Source organism: Dendrobates tinctorius, unplaced genomic scaffold (assembly GCF_039654945.1).
Source record: "Dendrobates tinctorius isolate UK_male_01 unplaced genomic scaffold, ASM3965494v1 ptg000239l, whole genome shotgun sequence".
Lineage (NCBI taxonomy): Eukaryota > Metazoa > Chordata > Amphibia > Anura > Dendrobatidae > Dendrobates > Dendrobates tinctorius.
The window spans coordinates 2,866,831-2,887,210 of record NW_027361906.1 but is presented as its reverse complement, the minus strand read 5'-3'; the positions used below and the strand labels follow the sequence as shown (position 1 = coordinate 2,887,210).

General features: G+C 48.1%; 1 protein-coding gene across 1 annotated transcript in view; it reads left to right on the top strand.

Annotated features, from left to right (window-relative positions):
* MARK1 (microtubule affinity regulating kinase 1) overlaps positions 1-20,380 on the top strand; it is a 149,683-nt gene that overhangs the window by 117,444 nt on the left and 11,859 nt on the right. Inside the window, exons 8-15 of the mRNA XM_073556791.1 lie at positions 316-552; positions 1,192-1,311; positions 3,272-3,371; positions 3,456-3,568; positions 4,202-4,355; positions 7,272-7,465; positions 9,008-9,108; positions 9,918-10,070. Coding sequence (XP_073412892.1) covers positions 316-552; positions 1,192-1,311; positions 3,272-3,371; positions 3,456-3,568; positions 4,202-4,355; positions 7,272-7,465; positions 9,008-9,108; positions 9,918-10,070 — 1,172 coding nt within the window. The remainder of the gene's footprint in view (positions 1-315; positions 553-1,191; positions 1,312-3,271; positions 3,372-3,455; positions 3,569-4,201; positions 4,356-7,271; positions 7,466-9,007; positions 9,109-9,917; positions 10,071-20,380) is intronic.

Sequence of the window (20,380 nt, the reverse complement as noted above, 5' to 3'; positions counted from 1 at the left end):
GGGTGGCATCCGTTGTCATCAGTTCTAAAACGGATCCAGCATCCGTCCTTTTGGCAGATTTTGACTGATGCAAAAAAACTGAAGTGTGAAAGAGGCCTAAGTCTGATCCCATCAGAATAGCTTGCTCCTTGCCGACATATCAAATGCTCCGTGTCAGCAGGAGCCCGTCATTAGCTCAGAGGCCGGGATGTCCTCCATGTTCCTTCTCAGATGACTGCATAATGGGCACAATATGGGGTCCCCAGCAGTCAGAGGCTCCGTGCAGACCCCAGACTGAGCGCATGTAAAGAATTAACGATCTTCTTCTCTGAACAGGCAGAAAACCTCCTCCTTGACGCAGACATGAATATCAAGATCGCCGATTTTGGCTTCAGCAACGAGTTCACCATCGGGAACAAGCTGGACACCTTTTGCGGGAGCCCCCCATATGCTGCACCTGAACTTTTCCAGGGAAAGAAGTACGATGGGCCTGAGGTGGACGTATGGAGTCTGGGGGTCATCCTGTACACACTGGTCAGCGGCTCTTTACCCTTTGATGGACAGAACTTAAAGGTAAGGGAGGAGGGTGAGGAATAGGGGGACAGGTTTAGTGTGCAGAATACGGAGGAGTGGACTATAGAGTGCACCGCGGACGGTGAAGATGAATCCTATGGATTAGGGACAAATTCTTAAAGGGTTGTCCATCCACTTCATGGTATAGAGTGGTGGTATATGAATAGGATATGGCATCTCTGTTGAATCGTGGGGGGGGGGATTCAGTTTATGGGCTCCCCTATCATTCAGAGAATGAAGGGGCCACAGTGCAAGGAATAGAGGGAATCTGCTCCGGGTCCTGCTACAGGTCCATGCACAGTTGTGCTTCCACCCTCTTTGCTGTGCAGGGAATTGCAGCCGGGCCAATGCACATGGAAGCAGCGCTAAACCAGTGCTGAGTTTCCTTTACCCTGAGGATAAGTGGGGGTCTAAATGGATAGTGGGGCAGACGGATGGACTTGCATAGGACTGATGCAAGCTCCGCACATGGCTGCTCTGCTCCTTCCATCAGTCCCACAGAGTTGGACTAGTGAGGCAGAGCACGTGATCGACTGGCATCCGTTCTTGGGAAAGGGAGACAACATCTGTCAGATTCCCAGTCTTCTATTTCCTTGTTTTCCCCATGTGTGCGATAACGTGACACTTTCTGTGTTTTAGGAACTACGGGAGCGAGTCCTACGAGGAAAGTACCGTATACCCTTTTACATGTCCACGGACTGTGAAAATCTTCTCAAGAAACTGCTTGTACTGAACCCTGTGAAGCGAGGCAGCCTAGAAGTAAGTCAGCAAGAGACACCCTGTCTCCTAATCGGAGTCACTCCTCCATCGCTCCGATTACGGAATTAATGCTCGTGGTGTAAGCGAGCAGACGCATAATGCACATGGTGTAAGCGAGCAGGCGCATAATGCACGTGGTGTAAGCGAGCAGGCGCATAATGCACGTGGTGTAAGCGAGCAGGCGCATAATGCACGTGGTGTAAGCGAGCAGGCGCATAATGCACGTGGTGTAAGCGAGCAGGCGCATAATGCATGTGGTGTAAGCGAGCAGGCGCATAATGCACGTGGTGTAAGCCAGCAGGCGCATAATGCACGTGGTGTAAGCCAGCAGGCGCATAATTCATGTGTAAGCGAGCAGGCACATATTGCACATGGTGTAAGCGAGCAGGCGCATAATGCAAGTGGTGTAAATGAGCAGGCGCATAATGCACATGGTGTAAATGTGCAGGCGCATGATGCACATGGTGTAAACGAGCAGGCGCATAATGCACGTGATGTAAACGAGCAGGCGCATAATGCACATGGTGTAAACGAGCAGGCGCATAATGCACGTGGTGTAAACGAGCAGGCACATAATGCACATGTTGTACACGAGCAGGCGCATAATGCACGTGGTGTAAGTGAGCAGGCGCATAATGCACATGGTGTAAACGAGCAGGCGCATAATGCACGTGGTGTAAACGAGCAGGCGCATAATGCACATGGTGTAAACGAGCAGGCGCATAATGCACGTGGTGTAAACGAGCAGGCACATAATGCACATGTTGTACACGAGCTGGCGCATAATGCACGTGGTGTAAGTGAGCAGGCGCATAATGCACATGGTGTAAACGAGCAGGCGCATAATGCACTTGGTGTAAACGAGCAGGCACATAATGCACGTGGTGTAAACGAGCAGGCACATAATGCACATGGTGTAAACGAGCAGGCGCATAATGCACGTGGTGTAAACGAGCAGGTGCATAATGCACATGTTGTAAACGAGCATGCGCATAATGCACGTGGTGTAAGTGAGCAGGCGCATAATGCACGTGGTGTAAGCGAGCAGGCGCATAATGCACGTGGTGTAAGTGAGCAGGCGCATAATGCACGTGGTGTAAGCGAGCAGGTGCATAATGCACGTGTAAGCCAGCAGGCGCATAATTCATGTGTAAGCGAGCAGGCACATATTGCACGTGGTGTAAGCGAGCAGGCGCATAATGCACATGGTGTAAACGAGCAGGCGCATAATGCACATGGTGTAAGCGAGCAGGCGCATAATGCACGTGGTGTAAACGAGCAGGCGCATAATGCACATGGTGTAAGCGAGCAGGCGCATAATGCACATGGTGTAAACGAGCAGGCGCATAATGCACATGGTGTAAGCGAGCAGGCTCACACTCTTACATCTCCTCCATCCTCACATTTCCACCACATATGGCGTTCGTCCATACATTTGGCACAAGTTGTTTCCTGTGACTGCTTGCACCGTTTTTATTTTGACAACTGTTCTCTGCGACTTTTGGGATAAAGGGGAGATCTCTGGGCTCCATGTTTGTGAAATGTTCTCCCCTTGTCCCATTCCTGCGCTTCTGGGCCGGTGCTGGGAACGTGTATGCATCAGGTTGGGTCTGGGGTCTGTATATTTAGGATGGTTTCGGACTACAGCAGGGATGTGTACAATTGTGGGTTTAGTCTGGGGTCTGTCGGTATGGTGGTCTGTTTTGATATAAAGGAGTCTGGTTTTGGGGTTTTTATATGATAAGGGAGGGGGGGATCTGGCATCTGCAGATATGAGGGGTCTACATACATTAAGGGCATCCACATGTAGATATGGGGTTGTCCGAAGTCTGCTGAGGGTCTGTTTTTATGTCTGGGGGTCTGCTGACTCCACACGTCATCACATCGGGGTCTCCGCTCACATCAAGGCTGTATGTTAATGTCGACTGTATCTGATGAAGATGATTTCTTTTCTCGGCAGCAAATCATGAAGGATCGATGGATGAACGTCGGCTACGAGGACGATGAGCTGAAGCCGTACACCGAACCGGAGCCGGATAACAATGATACAAAGAGGATAGGTGGGCGGCGCGACGAATCAAGCAGTAATCTGCAGCGTTATATGGAATATCAGCTTTACAAGTTTATTCTTTTCCATTTTGCAGACATTATGGTGACAATGGGATTTTCCAGAGAGGAAATCACCGAGGCTGTGGTCAACCAGAAATATGACGAAGTGATGGCTACTTACCTCCTGCTGGGGAGGAAACCTCCAGAGGTAAAATATCTGTCCTCACTTTTTTGCAGGCCAGACACACTGGATTATATATGTATTTAAAATAAAAAATGGCAGCACTCCCATTAAAAAAAAAAAAGTGAAAAATGATATTTATCCCAAGTCCATGTACCCAATGTTTCGTCGCTGGCAATGAACCTTCACTTGAAAAAGGCTCATTTCCAAAGCCAAAACTGTGTGCATATAGACTTGGAATAAATACCATTTTTCATTTTTATGATTTTTATGCAATGGGAGTGCTACCATTTTTTATCTATCTTGATTCTGTATCCATCTTCCATCCATCTTATTGCATGGTGGAATAGCTCTATCCAATATCAGGGCTCCGAACATTGAATAGAATCGATGCAAATGTAATCAGCCCCTCCATCCTTGTGCCATCCTTCCTGCGTCCAGGAAGTGTTGTCAGCGGGACATTAGTCTCTCTCCTTGTACAACAGTGCCATCTGCAGGACTTTATGATGTACTACACCTCCATTCCAGCTGCCGCCAATTACCTTGTTTAACTTTTTCTAGGAACGTTGTAAAAACCTGAACATCGGCGCAGTTCACATGGACACTTTTCACATTTTTTTAGGATCTGGTAGACTGTAATAATCCCGTTTTATCTTCTAGTTTGAAGGCAGCGAATCTCTCTCCAGTAGTAACCTGTGTCAGAGATCACGGCCAAGCAGCGATCTGAACAATAGCTCCGTGCCATCTCCTGCCCACATGAAGGTCCAGAGAAGTATTTCCGCCAATCAGAAGCAGCGGCGGTTCAGCGATCATGGTGGGTCCCTTTTTAAGAGTGTCCAATATTTTATCAATATTTTTTGGCACGTCTCTTGCCTTTCATCATTGTCGCCATTGACAGTGCCAGGTTTAGGCCGGTTTCACACTAGCGCATTTTCAGCGCGCGCACGGCCGGGGGTAGCTCCGCCCCCGATCCGGCTCTCTGCCCGGCGTGCCCGCCCCTTCCTTGTAGCGCCGCCTCCTAGCGGACAGCGGCGCCTGCGATCGGCGCACCCTATCTTTAGCATAGGATGCGCCGATCGTGCGCAGGCCGTGCGCTAGTTGCGCTTTGACCTGCGCTGCGCACTTTTGACGGTGCGCCGTGCGCGCCAAAATCGAACTTTTCGGATTTTGGCGCGCACGGCGCACCGTCATAAGTGCGCAGCGCAGGTCAAAGCGCAACTAGCGCACGACCTGCGCACGATCGGCGCACCCTATGCTAAAGATAGGGTGCGCCGATCGCAGGCGCCGCTGTCCGCTAGGAGGCGGCGCTACAGGCAAGGGGCGGGCACGCCGGGCAGAGAGCCGGCTCGGGGGCGGAGCTACCCCCGGCCGTGCGCGCGCATAAAATGCGCTAATGTGAAACCGGCCTTACTGTTACTTTCCAAAATCAGGAGGAATTCAGGGAACATGTTAGGAGAAAACCCAGAATCCTATCAGAAAAACGGTTACGGTTCGCTCACACCTGAGTATATAAACTCACTGAGATTCTCAGCCACAAAAGTTGGCGAGTGCCATGCGTTTTTTCCTCTCCTAACATCCGTATACTTTCAGTATGCAATGTGTTTTTAACATAATCTTTTACATACTGTAATTATCCATGTAAATTAAAGCTACTTTACAATCTAATAAAGCAATTTTATATGCAGATATAGATAGATAGAACAAATAGGATAGATGTCCTGTATATATTTAATGTCACAGGCCCCCTATTTTATAATCAACTAGCACCCTTTCATGTGATACTAAAGGGTGTATAGCCTTATTTAACCTTTTTTAACCTTTTAAATAAATAATTCACTTAATAAAAGAGCATAAGATCCCCCTTTTTTAAATAACCAGCTAAGGGAAAGCAGACAGCTGTAAACTGGTCTAATTATTATGGGAAAGGGCCAATATCCATGGACCTTCCCAGCCTAATAATATTGGCCCCTAGCTGTCTGCAGAGCCTTTACTGGTTATTAAAAAGGGGGGAACCAAATAAAAAATGACGTGGGGTCGCTCCCTTTTTTTTAATAACCAGCAAAGGCTAAGCAGACAGCTTGGGGCTGATAATAATAGTCTGGGAAGGGCCATGGATATTTGCTTTTTTCCAGACTAGTAACACCAGCCCTCAGCCACCACAGAAATGGTGGATTGTTAGATACGCCAATTATGACGCTTAGCCTCGCCTTTACCAACCCCTTGGCTTGATGTCACCGGACATTACACAGCTGACCTGAACCCCAAAACCATTACCCCGATTTCAAACGCACCATGGCAGTCGGGAAGAGACGAAACTAAGAGTACAGAATTGGCGCATCTAATGGATTTGCCACTTCTGAGGCTGGTTTTTAAAAAAGGGGAAACCCCACATAATTTTTTTTGGGGGCCCCCTTTTTAGTAACCAGTAAAAGCTAAGTAGACAGCTGCGGGATGATATTAATACTCTGGGAAGCTCGATGGATATTAGCTTCTTCCCAGAATAATAACACCAGCCCCCAGCTGTGGGCTTTCCCTCAGCTGGTTAGTAAAAATAGGGAACAGCTGGTTAGTAAAAATAGGGAGGACCCCACACAATTTTGTTAGTTTATTTTCTTATTAGCTAAATACAAGTACACAAAACTATATAGGCACTGCACTAATTATATGTCTCACTGACATCTTTCTATCAATCTATTCTGACGGTTCGGGCTGTGAATTTACTGTACTTTGCTGATGAAATGTTTGGTCTCCCTTGAGATGGATGCGCAAAAATCAGACGGCACTCACACGGTCCATGTGCCCTGCATTTTTTTATCTCATCCATTGACTTACATTGGCAAGTCTCGCCATTTTACATGGCCACTCGCAACATGCTGCGACTTTTACCCTCACCCCAATTCCAGGTGTGGAAAAATTTGCAGATGAACACGTCCCCATTGAATAACATTGGTGTGAGTGCAATGTAATTTTTTTTTCCTGTATTTTACACACAGATGTGAATGAATCCATAAAGGGATAATCGCACACTTTCGCTCGCTCAGATATTTTCATTCACATCAATGGGAATCCTGAAAATAGCCAAGCATAGGACCACACAGCAGTCCTGGCATTCTCATCATGAGCCAGGATGCTCAGGATGAACACTGCCTCCAGGCCACCATTCCCTCTTGGATAACACAAAAAATGATAGAATATTTGTATAAATTTGTAATTATCACCAGTCATCAAAACCACATGTGAAAGCCTGAAATAATGGCGTCCGCCGAGAATAGCTGTATGATATAAGTGTTTTCTGGTTGGGGGACTTAATTGCAGCATCTGCCATGTCCATTAGGAGGATCAATACTTAACCCTTTCCCCAGAAGTGAAGCTTGTGACACTGTCGTGTGGTTCACTGGAAAGAGACAAAGAATCTGACTGAATTTTCTCCTTTGTTACGTTTGCTCATTTTAAACGGCAATTCTCGAAAAAGAAAGAAAATATTTTCCCCGAGCCCAAAGCGGCTAATCTGCCGAGTTACTCAATCCACTCTGCTCCCGCGTAATCTTAAACCTTCACAGGAACCGTTATTGGCCGACATATTGGTTGTCACCCAGCTTTCCCCCAAAGTGAAATGAAAGGAGAAGATTGACAGGAAAATATCTCAAGGACTTCATCAGCTTTAATGTTAATTGGTCATGTATCTTATTGTACCAGAAAGATTATTGATGTCAGCTTATGTCATCCATAGCCGGGCCGTCCATCCCTCCGTCCGTGTCCTACACAAAACGAGGGCAGGCGAACAGCGTGGAAAGCGATCAAAAAGAGGACTGGGACAAGAATGGCTCCCGCAAGCTCAGCAGCACCACAGTGGGGTCTAAAGGCGAGGTGACGGCTAGCCCCCTTTCGGGTCCAGAGAGAAAGAAGTCCACGACTGGCCCGAGCGTAAGTTACAGGATTAATCCGTCCATCGCTCCCTCTTTTCATTCCTCCCTCTTTCCATTCTATCCTCCCGTCTTTCCATCCTAACCTTCCCACTTTCCATCCTATCACTCCCTCTTTCCATCCCTCCCCCTTTCCATCCAATCCTCCCTCTTTCCATTCTGTCCTCCTGTCTTTCCATCCTATCCCTTCCACATTCCATCCTACCCCTCCCTCTTTCCATCCTATCCCTCCCACTTTCCATCCTATCACTCCCTCTTTCCATCCCTCCCTCTTTCCATCCTATCCCTCTATTTCCATCCTACCCCTCTCTCTTCCCATCCTATCCCTCCCTCTCTCCATCCTACCCCTCCCTCTTTCCTTCCTATCCCTCCCTCTTTTCATCCTATCCCTCCTTCTTTCCATCCTATCCCTCCCTCTTCCCATTCTATCCCTCCCTCGTTCCATCCTATCCCTTCTCCTTTCCATCCAATCCTCTTTCCATTCTATCCTCCTGTCTTTCCATCCTATCCCTTCCACATTCCATCCTACCCCTCCCTCTTTCCATCCTATCCCTCCCACTTTCCATCCTATCACTCCCTCTTTCCATCCCTCCCTCGTTCCATCCTATCCCTCTATTTCCATCCTACCCCTCTCTCTTTCCATCCTATCCCTCCCTCTTTCCTTCCTATCCCTCCCTCTTTTCATCCTATCCCTCCTTCTTTCCATCCTATCCCTCCCTCTTCCCATTCTATCCCTCCCTCGTTCCATCCTATCCCTCCTCCTTTCCACCCTATCCTTCCCTCGTTCCATCCTATCCCTCTATTTCCACCCTACCCCTCACTCTTTCCATCCTATCCCTCCCTCTTTCCATCCTATTCCTCTCTTTCCATCCTATCCCTCCCTCTCCTCATCCTACCCCTCCCTCTTTCCTTCCTATCCCTCCCTCTTTTCATCCTATCCCTCCTTCTTTCCATCCTATCCCTCCCTCTTCCCATTCTATCCCTCCCTCGTTACATCCTATCCCTCCTCCTTTCCACCCTATCCTTCCCTCGTTCCATCCTATCCCTCCCTCTTTCCATCCTATCCCTCCCTCTTCCCAACCCTCTCTCTTTTCATCCTATCCCTCCTTTCCATCCTATCCCTCCCTCTTCCCATTCTATCCCTCCCTCGTTCCATCCTATCCCTCCTCTCCATCATATCCCTCCCTCTTTCCATCCTATCCTTCCCTCGTTCCATCCTATGCGTCCCTCTTTCCATTCCTCCCTCTTTCCATCCTATCCCTCCCTTTTACTTTGTATCCCTCCCTCTTTCTATCCTATCTCTCCCTATTTCCTTCCATCCATCCCTCCCTCCCATGTGGTTCTCTGGCCCAGTATGGACCAGTAGACTTCTTAGGATCCATTCACACTTAGAGAGTTGTCACGTTGTTGAAATTAAAACTCCTCCACACTGCTGGTCATTTTCCGCTCAGTAACTTTCCTCCACATGTAGAGCACACCCTTATTTCCACCTGTTATCACTTCTGAGGTTCCTTCACCCTCCGCGTCTTTTCTCCTCTTATAGAATAGCCTGTTTCCCGGCAGCGGGATGACGAGAAGAAACACTTACGTCTGTGAACGCACTACTGATAGACTCAACGCTGTGCAGAACGGGAAAGATAGCAGGTGAGTGGCCATATGTGATCTGTATGAAGCAGGAGGCTCAGGATGAACAGATTAGGGATTGCTGTAATGCAAAGATCTGGACCCGGTAGGAGAAGTGAGCATGCTCGCCATCGCTAAGTAGTGGTGGATTTATCTGCGGGGGCTGATGGAGTAGCAGTGGCAATGACGGCCTGACAGGCGGAGGATTTCTACGATTCTTCTTGTAGCCGGGCTGTCATATGGCAATCTGAAAATAGCAGCGATTCCACCAATACTCATAGATAATCATCAGCCTTCCATCAGGAATAATCATAGACTTCTTCACTCGAGACAGATGTCACTTACACGGCAGATAGTTCCATTTCTCCCTCTCATTTCTATATCTTCTTGGTTATTTTAACGTTTCTTTTACTCAAAACTCATTTTGTTTATTCTTAGAGAAAAAAAAATCATACAAGGAGTAGTATAGAGAGATTCTCCGTTTTTCCTCTGATTTATCCTGGAAATGTATAAATGAATAGATAACAGGTCGGCGTTACCAATGATGATAATGATAGAACTTCAGAAATTTACCTTCAGAAAGACTAACTCTTTCCTTCTATTCTACGGTAACACATAGTTCCTCCCGGCCACACTCGCTGAGATTTGTCAGTATATTTCTACATTTTCAGGAGGAGTAATAGAGGAACATCAACAAAGAGTTAGAAAGAAAAGATGCATCAGAATTATTCATTCATGTAAAATGCAATTATTTATTACAGCAGACATTTCTGATATTAAGATGGAAGGAGCGTTACTGAGGATAATGGGAGTCTTTGGTTGTTTTGCAGCTTAACAGAGATGTCTGCGGGCAGCACATCCTCTACGGGGTCAGCAGTCCCCGCCACGCGACCGCGTCACCAGAAGTCAATGTCAGCCTCAGGACATCCCATTAAGGTCACGTTACCTACTATCAAAGACGGTACAGAAGGCTTCCGGCCAAGGTATTCACTTTCACCTCTGAAGACTCGTTAGAGTGAGCCTGAGCTGAGAAATGACTGCTGTCCGTTTAAGGCTGTAAGGTGTTTTTATTTTTTTTTTTTTCAGATCACAATCTTTATAAAAAATAATTAGTTTTTGACACCAAGTTATCAGTCATTGTACAGGAGGAGGAGGAGGTGAGCTGTGACACCACCTATTGTGAATGGTGGAGCCTGTGTTATCGCCTTTGTATAGAGGTTCCACCATTCACAATAGGTGATGTTACAGCTCACCATATATCTAGATAAGTTCCTTGGGGGGGTCTAGTTTCCAAAATGGTGTCATTTGTGGGGGTTTCCACTGTTTAGGTACATCAGGGGTTCTCCAAACGTGACATGGCGTCCGATCTGAATTCCAGCCAATTTTGCATTGAAAAAGATGGATTTTTGGTTCTTACCGTAAAATCTCTTTCTTGGAGCCTTCATTGGGGGACACAGAATACCATGGGTGTATGCTGCTGCTGCTAGGAGGCTGACACTATGCAAAACAAGAACATTAGCTCCTCCCCGGCAGTATACACCCACCGACAGGCACTAGGCACCTCAGTTGGTGCAAAAGCAGTAGGAGAAGCAACGGAAACTCTCTAAACATATGTACCAACCCAACAGGGGACTCAAAGACCCAACACGGTACAATTTAAACAGGGAGGGTGCTGTGTCCCCCAATGAAGGCTCCAAGAAAGAGATTTTACGGTAAGAACCAAAAATCCATCTTTCTTTATCGCCTTATTGGGGGACACAGAATACCATGGGACGTTCCAAAGCAGTCCCAAGGGCGGGAACAGCAATAAGGAACGAAAGAACAGGAAAGGCTTAGGTCGGCCGGTGCGCCACCGCCGCCTGCAGAACCTTCCTACCAACAACCGCATCAGACGAGGCCTGGGTATGAACCCTGTATAACCTCGCAAATGTGTGCAAGGACGACCAGGTCGCGGCCCTGCAAAGTTGCAGAGCCGAAGCCTGGTGTCGAACGGCCCACGAAGCTGCCACAGCCCGGGTGGAGTGAGCTCTCACTCCCGGAGGGGGCCGTTTTTCCTGAAGTCGGTATGCTTCCTGAATGGTAGAACGAATCCAGCGAGCAATCGTGGATTTGGATGCCGGAAGCCCTTTCCTGTGACCTTCAGAGATGACCAGCAATGAATCGGATTGACGAAGAGAAGCGGTCCTAGCGAGGTAGACACGCAAGGCTCTAACAACATCCAGCTTGTGGAGTGACCTCTCAAGAGGGTGAGAAGGAGCCTGACAAAACGATGGAAGAACGATATCCTCGTTGATGTGAAAGGAGGAAACCACCTTTGGCAGGAAGGAAGGAACGGGCCTGAGGACGACTTTATCCTGATGGAGCACCAGATAAGGAGAACGGCATGACAAGGCCGCTAACTCAGAAACTCTTCTGATGGATGTAATGGCGATCAAAAAGGTTACCTTCCATGAAAGAAGTGACAAAGGAATGTCCTGGATGGGCTCAAACGGCGCCTTTTGGAGAGCGCCAAGAACGAGATTGAGATCCCACGGTTCTATTGGTGAATGATGAGGAGGAGCCACATGAGCGACTCCTTGGAGGAACGTCTTAACCTGCGGAAAGGAAGCGAGCTCTCTTTGAAAGAGGATAGACAAGGCAGAAACCTGGCCCTTGAGGGTACTGAGAGACAGACCCGAATCTAAGCCAGACTGGAGAAAACCCAGTATGGACGGAATGGAAAAGGCCATTGGAAAAACTTCTTTATCGTCGCACCAACGGAAAAAAGCCTTCCAACACCTGTGGTAAATGCGGGAAGAGGCTGGCTTCCTGGCTTTGATCATCGTCTGAATCACTTGGCTGGACAAACCTGATTCTCTTAGGATTGCGGCCTCAACGGCCATGCCGTTAAATTCAGAGACCGAGAATTCTCGTGGTAAAGGGGGCCTTGTGAGAGAAGATCCGGACGGTCCGGAAGTCTCCAGGGAACGTCCGCGAGCATGTTCACCAGTTCCGCATACCAAGGCCGTCTCGGCCAGTCTGGAGCCACAAGAATTACCGGAACGCCTTCCGATTTTATCTTCTTGACCACTCTTGGGATCAAGGCAAGAGGTGGAAAAAGATAAGGGAGTTGGAACTGGGACCACGGGATTACTAGGGCGTCGCAAGCGACGGCTAGAGGATCTCTGGACCTGGCTACGAAGCGCGGAACTTTGTGGTTCATTCGAGATGCCATGAGGTCGACGTCCGGAGAACCCCAGCGCTTGCATATCTGATCGAAGACTGAGGGATGGAGAGACCATTCGCCTGACGCTAGGCCTTGACGACTCAGAAAGTCGGCTGCCCAGTTTTCCACCCCTGGAATGTGAACGGCGGAGATTGCTGGGACGTAACGTTCCGCCCAGCGCAGAATCCTGGCCACTTCTGACATGACTTGGTGGCTGCGCGTGCCGCCCTGATGGTTTATGTATGCCACAGCCGTGGCGTTGTCCGACTGAATGCGGATCGGCTTGCCGACGAGAAGGGGTTGCCAGCAAAGAAGGGCCAGAAAGATTGCTCTGATCTCGAGCAGATTGATAGGAAGAAGAGCTTCCTGAGGGTTCCAGTGTCCTTGAGCCGTCCTCTGATGAAAAACCGCTCCCCAACGCAGGAGGCTGGCGTCGGTGGTGATGACTTGCCACCGAAGCGGGAGGAAGGACCTCCCTTGTAGGACTGATGTAGACATCGTCCACCAAGTGAGGGATTGCCTCACTTTGAGGGGGAGAAGGATTGGCCGGTCTAAGGACCTCGTCGTCTTGTCCCAGGCTGAAAGGAGGGGCAGCTGAAGAGGACGAAGGTGGAACTGTGCAAAGGGCACTGCTTCCAAGGAAGCTACCATCTTCCCCAGGATTTTCATGCAGAATCGAAGGGGAATGGGCGTTGGTCGTTTGAGGGCTCGAATCCCTTTGAACAGAGCCGCAAATTTCTCCCTCGGAAGAAACACCCGGGCCAGATTCGTGTCGAACTCCATGCCTAAAAAGGTTAGAAGCTGAGTGGGGCTGAGGACGGACTTTTCTTTGTTGACTAACCATCCGAGACGGTCGAGAGTATCCAGAGTTATCTGAAGACTTAGGAGACAGTCTTGACGGGACGAGCCCTTGATTAAGAGATCGTCCAGATAAGGGATGATGAGAATCCCTCTGGATCGAAGGATGGCCATGACCGTCGCCATCACTTTCGTGAAAACACGGGGAGCGGAGGCTAGGCCGAAAGGGAGAGCCGTGAACTGGTAATGATCGTCCTGAATCGCAAATCTGAGATATTTCTGATGTTGCAAGCAAACAGGGATGTGAAGATAGGCATCCCGTATGTCCACAGAGCAGAGGAATTCTCCGGGTTCCATGGAGGCTATCACCGATCGAAGAGACTCCATTTTGAAGTGAAGAATCTTCACGTGGCGATTGAGCAATTTGAGGGCCAGGATTGGCCGCAGGGAACCGTCTTTCTTCGGGACTACAAAGAGGTTTGAGTAGAACCCTGAAAACCGTTCGTCTGAGGGAACGGGAACAATCACTCCGGCGGAAAGAAGGGAGGAGAAGGCCTGAAAGAATCCTGGAATGTGGGACCGTTGTCTTGGAGGACGAGAAAGGAAAAAACGCCTGTCTGGCGGGGAAGAAAATTCGATCTTGTAACCGGATGCGATGATTTCTCTGACCCAAGCGTCGTCGACAACCGACAGCCAAACGTCCACGAAAAAGGAAAGTCTGCCTCCCACCCTGGAAAGATTTCCAGGTGGGGGTGCCCCGTCACTTGGAGGCAAACCTACCGGAACGGGCACCTGAGGACCTGGAGTATTGTCCTCTAGATCTCCAGCGGGGAGCGGGCTTGTAAGAAGGTTTCTTCTGCTCTCGCTCCCTAGAAGCGGAAGGACGCTCTTGCTGGACAGATCTCTCTGTGGACGAGAACGGACGAAAGGGCCTAAAGGGCCGAAAACCCTTTCTATTAAAGAAGCGTCTTGGTCGAGACTGGGGGAGAGAAGTACTTTTACCCCCAGTGGCGTCGGAAATTATTTGATCCAGTTTGGCCCCAAAGAGCCTAGAACCATGGAAGGGCAGATTGGTGAGCGACTTTTTTGAGGTGGTATCCGCATTCCATGACTTTAGCCAAAGAACTCGGCGTACCGCTACTATATTGCTGTTAGCCCTAGCTACACAACCGGCCGCATCTAAGGAGGCGTCTAAAAGGTATTTACCCGCGTGATTAATTTGATCTGCCAGCTCGTCCTGGGGAGCTGTCGCTAAGATGCCCCTGCGAAGAATTTTTGCCCAAGCCGAAATGACTTTAGCTACCCAGGAGGAGGCGAAAATAGGGCAGAGGGAGGCACCGGAGGCCTCAAAGATAGACTTCGCCAAGGATTCTAACTGCCTGTCCGTCGGATCCTTAAGCGATGCACCGTCTGGAAGGGACAGAACTGTCTTAGAGGCTATCCGAGAAACGGGAGGGTCCACTTCAGGGGCTTTGGTCCATTTAGAAAGCAAATCAGCCTCAAATGGGTACAAAACATCCAAATACCTGCGGCCCGAAAAACGTTGCTCAGGGTGCGCCCAATGTTTGGCTAGAGTAGTATCAAACTCGTAGTGGTTTGGAAAAGTCTTGGATGGAGGTCTTGACCGTTTAAATGGGACAGAACATTCCTGAGGAAGGGGCTTGTCCTGCTTAATCTCCAGGGTTTGGAAGATGGCTAAAAGAAGACTATCGACCATACTTCGTGTTTTAGACATGTCATCTGCCTCTGAACTAGATCCTGATTGTGGATCGTCATCTGACCCAAGGTCATCCACTGAAGGAGACGGACCCCTGGGTGAAGCAGACGGGCCTAGCGAACTGGAAGACGAGCCCGATAGGAGACGCTTCCTGGAAATCCTATTCGGCCTGTCCCTCTGAAGGTCGCGGTCAGGAGCGGACGACTCACCCTGAGAGGCGGTCGGAGCAGCGGTGGCTGAAGATAGCTGAGGCAAACGTTCTAGGACCTGGACCAGGGACTGAGAAACTTTGGTCAGATCGGATACCGACTGAGACATGGCTACGGCCCATTCTGGGAGAGGAGAAGTGCCCCCATCACGGGGATCTGTGTGCTCCTGAGAGGCCGACATAGTTGAAGGACTGCAGGACGGGCAGAAAGGAGATGGCTGACCTGAAGCCCACTTCCTTTTACAGGGCGCACAGGCGTAATGAGTAGCGGTGGGCCTGAAACAGAGATCCCCTGCAGGGTTGGGCATAAGGCAAACTGCGCTGAATGTCCGCGGAAATTGAGAAAAAACTGCGGAGGAGGGCTAATATCTCTGCATAGAGCAGAGCCTACCTAGTTCCGGCGAGCAGCAGAAACGCTGAAGTGTCCCCCAAGCAGCGCAGAAGAGCAGGAACGAAGAAACAGGAAATGCCTGATGAGGTGAGCGGTGGGCGGAGCTTAGCGGCTGAGCCGCAATTGGAGCAGAGATGAAGGAAGGGGATGAGGAGCCCTGTGATGGGCTAAAAAAGGCGCGAGGAAAGCGCGCTCAGAAGGAGGAGGAGGCGCTCGGAGAGCGGGCCAAAGCGAAAGTGAAAGTAAAAAACCAGCGCCGGAGCCCCGTGATTAAAACGCCCAGGAGGAGAAGAGAAAGTCCCTGTAATGGAGGTACTGGCGCGCAGGAGAGCTGTGGGAAAACATGGCCAGCTATGAAAACAGGGAGATAAAAACCCCTGTATTCAGCCTTGTAACATGAGTGGAGAGGCGCGCGGCTGGTAAGAGCGGCGCCCGACAGGCAGGGAGAGGGGCGGGAAATTCAAATCCTGGAGACGTCCAGCTGCCCACCAATGTGCCCTTTTGGGGATGCTGCGGGCTGGAGGGATCGTTCAGGCACCTACCTGAAGTCCCTGAAGAGGATGACCACAGGGGCCTCTCACTAGGGTAGTGGCCGCTGTCCTCTGTACCCGCTTTCTGTATAAGATGGCATTAACCTCTTGATGGCGAGGGGAATCTTGCGATCGCCGTCTTCCTCTCAGCCCTGTCCCGAGAGAGGCGTGAGGAGGGGGATTTTGGCATGGACCAGCCACCTGTCCGCATCCCATAGCACCCGGAGGTGATAAGGGACAAAGTCCTGCCAGCGCACTGAGAGTTGCGATGTGGGATCACCACACTGCTCGCTCAGCCGCCTGATATGGGAAAGCAGAGTGAATTTTCACCCTGTTTCCCGACTTGAATCTGCAAAATAAAAGACAAGAGAATTAAAAAGTTCACACTAGAACACCTAAAGAAAGAAAAGGTTAATTGCGGATCTGGGAAGATCCCGGTCCGCCTCCTACAGACACTAAGCACAAACTCAGGTGCCTAGTGCCTGTCGGTGGGTGTATACTGCCGGGGAGGAGCTAATGTTCTTGTTTTGCATAGTGTCAGCCTCCTAGCAGCAGCAGCATACACCCATGGTATTCTGTGTCCCCCAATAAGGAGATAAAGAAAGTCAAACGGCGCTCCTTCCCTTCTGAGCTCTGCCATGCGCCGAAACAGTGGTTACCCCCCCACAAATCAGGTAGCAGCGTACTCAGGACAAATTGTACAATAACTTTTGCAGTCCAATTTCTCCTGTTACCCTTGGTAAAATAAAAAAAATTGAACCTGAAGTATTTTTTTTGTGAAAAAAAGTTAAATGTTCATTTTTTTTTTTTAAATATTCAAAAAAATTCCTGTGACGCACCTGAAGGGTTAATAAACTTCTTGAATGTGGTTTTGAGCACCTTTAGGGGTGCAGTTTTTAGAATGGTGTCACTTTTGGGTATTTTCTATCATATAGACCCCTCAAAGTGGCTTCAAATAAAATGGTGTTGTAAAAATGAGAAATCGCTGGTCAACTTTTAACCCTTATAACTTCCTAACAAAAAAAAATTTTGGTTCCAAAATTGTGCTGATGTAAAGTAAACATGTGGGAAATGTTAGTTATCAAGATTTTTGTGTGCCGTATCTCTGTGATTTAAGGGCATAAAAATTCAAAGCTGGAAAATTGCGAAATTTTAAAACTTTTCGCCAAATTTCCGTTTTTTTCACAAATAAATGCAAGTTATTTGAATGAAATTTTACCACTATCATGAAGTACAATATGTCACGAGAAAACAATGTCAGAATCACCGGGATCCATGGAAGCGTTTCAGAGTTATTACCTCATAAAGGGACAGTGGTCAGAATTGTAAAAATTGGCCCGGGAGTTAACGTGCAAACCACCCTTGGTAGTGAAGGGGTTAAACCCTTAGATGCTGCTGTCAATAGTAACCGTGGCATATAAAGTGGTTGACAGAGGGATGGGCTTCACAGAAGTTTATAACATACAGCCGTACAATCAGAAAATCATATTTTTTCCACAAAAATGATCTTTTCACCCTCAATTCTTATTTTTCCAAGGGTAACAGGACCCTAAAAATTATTGTGCAATTTGTCCTGAGTACGCTGATACCCCACATGTGGGGGTAAACCACTATTTGGGCGCATGGCGGAGCTCGGAAGGGAAGCAGCGCCATTTGACGTTTTTGGCTGGAATTGAGATCGGACGCCATGTCGCGTTTGGAGAGCTCCTGATGTACCTAAACTATTGAAACGCCCCACAAGTGACCCCATTTTGGAAACTAGACCCCCCAAGGAACTTATCTAGATGTGTGGTGAGCACTTTGAACCCCCCAGTGCTTCACAGAAGTTTATAACGCCTGGGCGTGAAAATAAAAAAATCATTTTTTTCCACAAAAATGATATTTTTGACCCCAATTTTTTATTTTCCTAAGGGTAACAGGAGAAATTGGACCCCAAAAGTTGTTTTGCAATTTGTCCTGAGCAGGCTGATACCCCATATGTGGGGGTAAACCACTGTTTGGGTGCATGGCAGAGCTTTGGAAGGGAAGGAGCACCATTTGACTTTTTCAACGCAGAATTGGCTGGAATTGAGATCAAACGCCATGTTGCATTTGGAGAGCCCCTGATGTGCCCAAACAGTGGAAACCCCCAATTCTAACTCCAATCCTAACCCTAATCTCAGCCCTAACCCTAATCTCAGCTCTAACCCTAATGGGAAAATGGAAATAAATACATTTTCTTTTAATTTTATTATTTTTCCCTAACTAAGGGGGTGATAACGGGGGGTTTGATTTACTATTTATGGCGGTTTTTATTTTTGGCGGCTGTCACATGTTTAAAGACGCTTTTTATTGTAAAAGTAGTTTTTGCATCACCACATATTGAGAGCTATAATTTTTCCATATTTTGACCCACCGAGTCATGTGAGGTCTTATTTTTTGCGGGACGAGTTGACGTTTTTATTGGTATCATGTTCGGGCACGTGACATCTTTTGATCGCTTTTTATTCCGATTTTTGGGACGCAGAATGAACAAAATCCAGCGTTTCATGAATTTCTTTTGGGGGGGAGCGTTTACACCGTTCCGCGTGCGGTAAAATTGATAAAGCAGTTTTATTCTTCGGGTCAGTACGATTACAGCGATGCCTCATTTATGTCGTTTTTTTATGTTTTGGCGCTTTTATGCAATGAAAACTATTTTATATAAAAAATAATTATTTTTGCATTGCTTTATTCTGCGAGCTATAACTTTTTTATTTTTTGCTGATGATGCTCTATGGTGGTTCGTTTTTTGCGGGACAAGATGACGACGTTTTCAGCGGTACCATGGATATTTATATGCGTCTTTTTGATCGCGATTTACTGCACTTTTTGTTCGGCGGTATGATAATAAATCATTATTTTTGCTTCGTTTTTTATTTTTTAAGGGGTTCACTAAAGGGGTTAAGTAATGGGACAGTTTTATAGGGCGGGTCATTACGGACGCGTCGATGCCAAATATGTGTACTTTTATTGTTTGTTTTTTTTTATTTCCAAAAAATGAATTTATTTGGGAATATATATATTTTTTTTTAAATTTATTTAGCGATTTTAAAAAAATTATTTTTACACTTTTTTTTTTTTTTTAACTTTATTACATTGTCCCAGATGGGACATCACTGTCCTGTGACAGATTGCTGATCTGTCACATCCCACATCACTGTGACAGATCAGCGATCTGTCACAGGCACTGTACAGGCTTTCCTCATGCCTGCACTTTGCAGGCACTGAGGAAGCCAGCTCCCTGCAGGCCCCCGAGGGTCCCCGTCGCCATCTTGGATCCGGGGACCTGCAGGGAAAGAGCCCCCCGCAGCAGCGCTGCACATTGCGCTGCTATGGGGGGCTCAGGGAAGCACGGAGGGAGCCCCCTCCCTGCCGATGCTTCCCTTTAACCCCCGGTACACGGCGATCGTGTTTGATCGCGGTGTGCAAGGGGTTAACGTGTCGGACCGCCCCTGACACATTGTGCCGGGTGTCAGCTGTGATAATCAGCTGACACCCGGCCGCGATCAGCGGTGCTCACCACGTTGGCGCCGCTGATCACTATGACGTAATATTCCGTCCATGGGAATTAGGTCCAGGGTCACATGGACGGAATATTGCGTCCATTGTAGGTAAGGGGTTAACATGACGGTTCAAACCAGGCACTCAGTACACCCTTGGTGTGGCCGAGCATTTCAGTGCAACTTCCCACATACGTTTTCAATCCATCTCCGCTTCTTTTTCTTTAATTGACAGCTCAGGTTTTACACAAGCCAGAGAAAGGCGCAGATTTGAATGGGAAACAACAAGGAGGAAAGGTGCACTTAAATGCTTCTGAATGCCAAGAGCGCAACGAGCGCCTGTGTTTGGTTTGAACAGTCATTTTGCGATGGCCATCACGGCGGGATGTTAGCGGCATATCATTGTTGACTTTCAGCAGGATGCCTCCATAAATTAAATTTGTATTCAGTCGCTTCTTCTACCGGAATTTTTACCGAGACACGAATTCCAAACCTGGTGTATGGGAATCAGAATTACTAAGGGTATGTGCACACGTTGCAGTTTTTTTTGCGGATCCGCAGCTTTTTTTCCGTGAGAAATTGCACCAAATCTGCAAAGTATAACTCAAGCAATGTTAATCAATGGGAATCCAGAATTGGTGTGCACATTCTGTGGAAAATTCCGCACTGATTCGCAGCGTTTTATTTTCCACAGCATGTCAATTCTTTTTGCGGATCTGCAGCGTTTCGGCACCCATTGACTTACATTGAGTCAGTCAAATCCACAGCAAAACTACAGGTGTAAAAAGGTTTGCGGATTTGCTGCGGATGTGCTGGCAAAAATGCTGCAGAAAAGGAAATGATGTCAGAAGGAGTAAGAGTGTGTGGTCGGAGAATATGTGTGTGTCTGCGGGTGTATGTGTGTGTGTGTTCGGCTGTGTGCG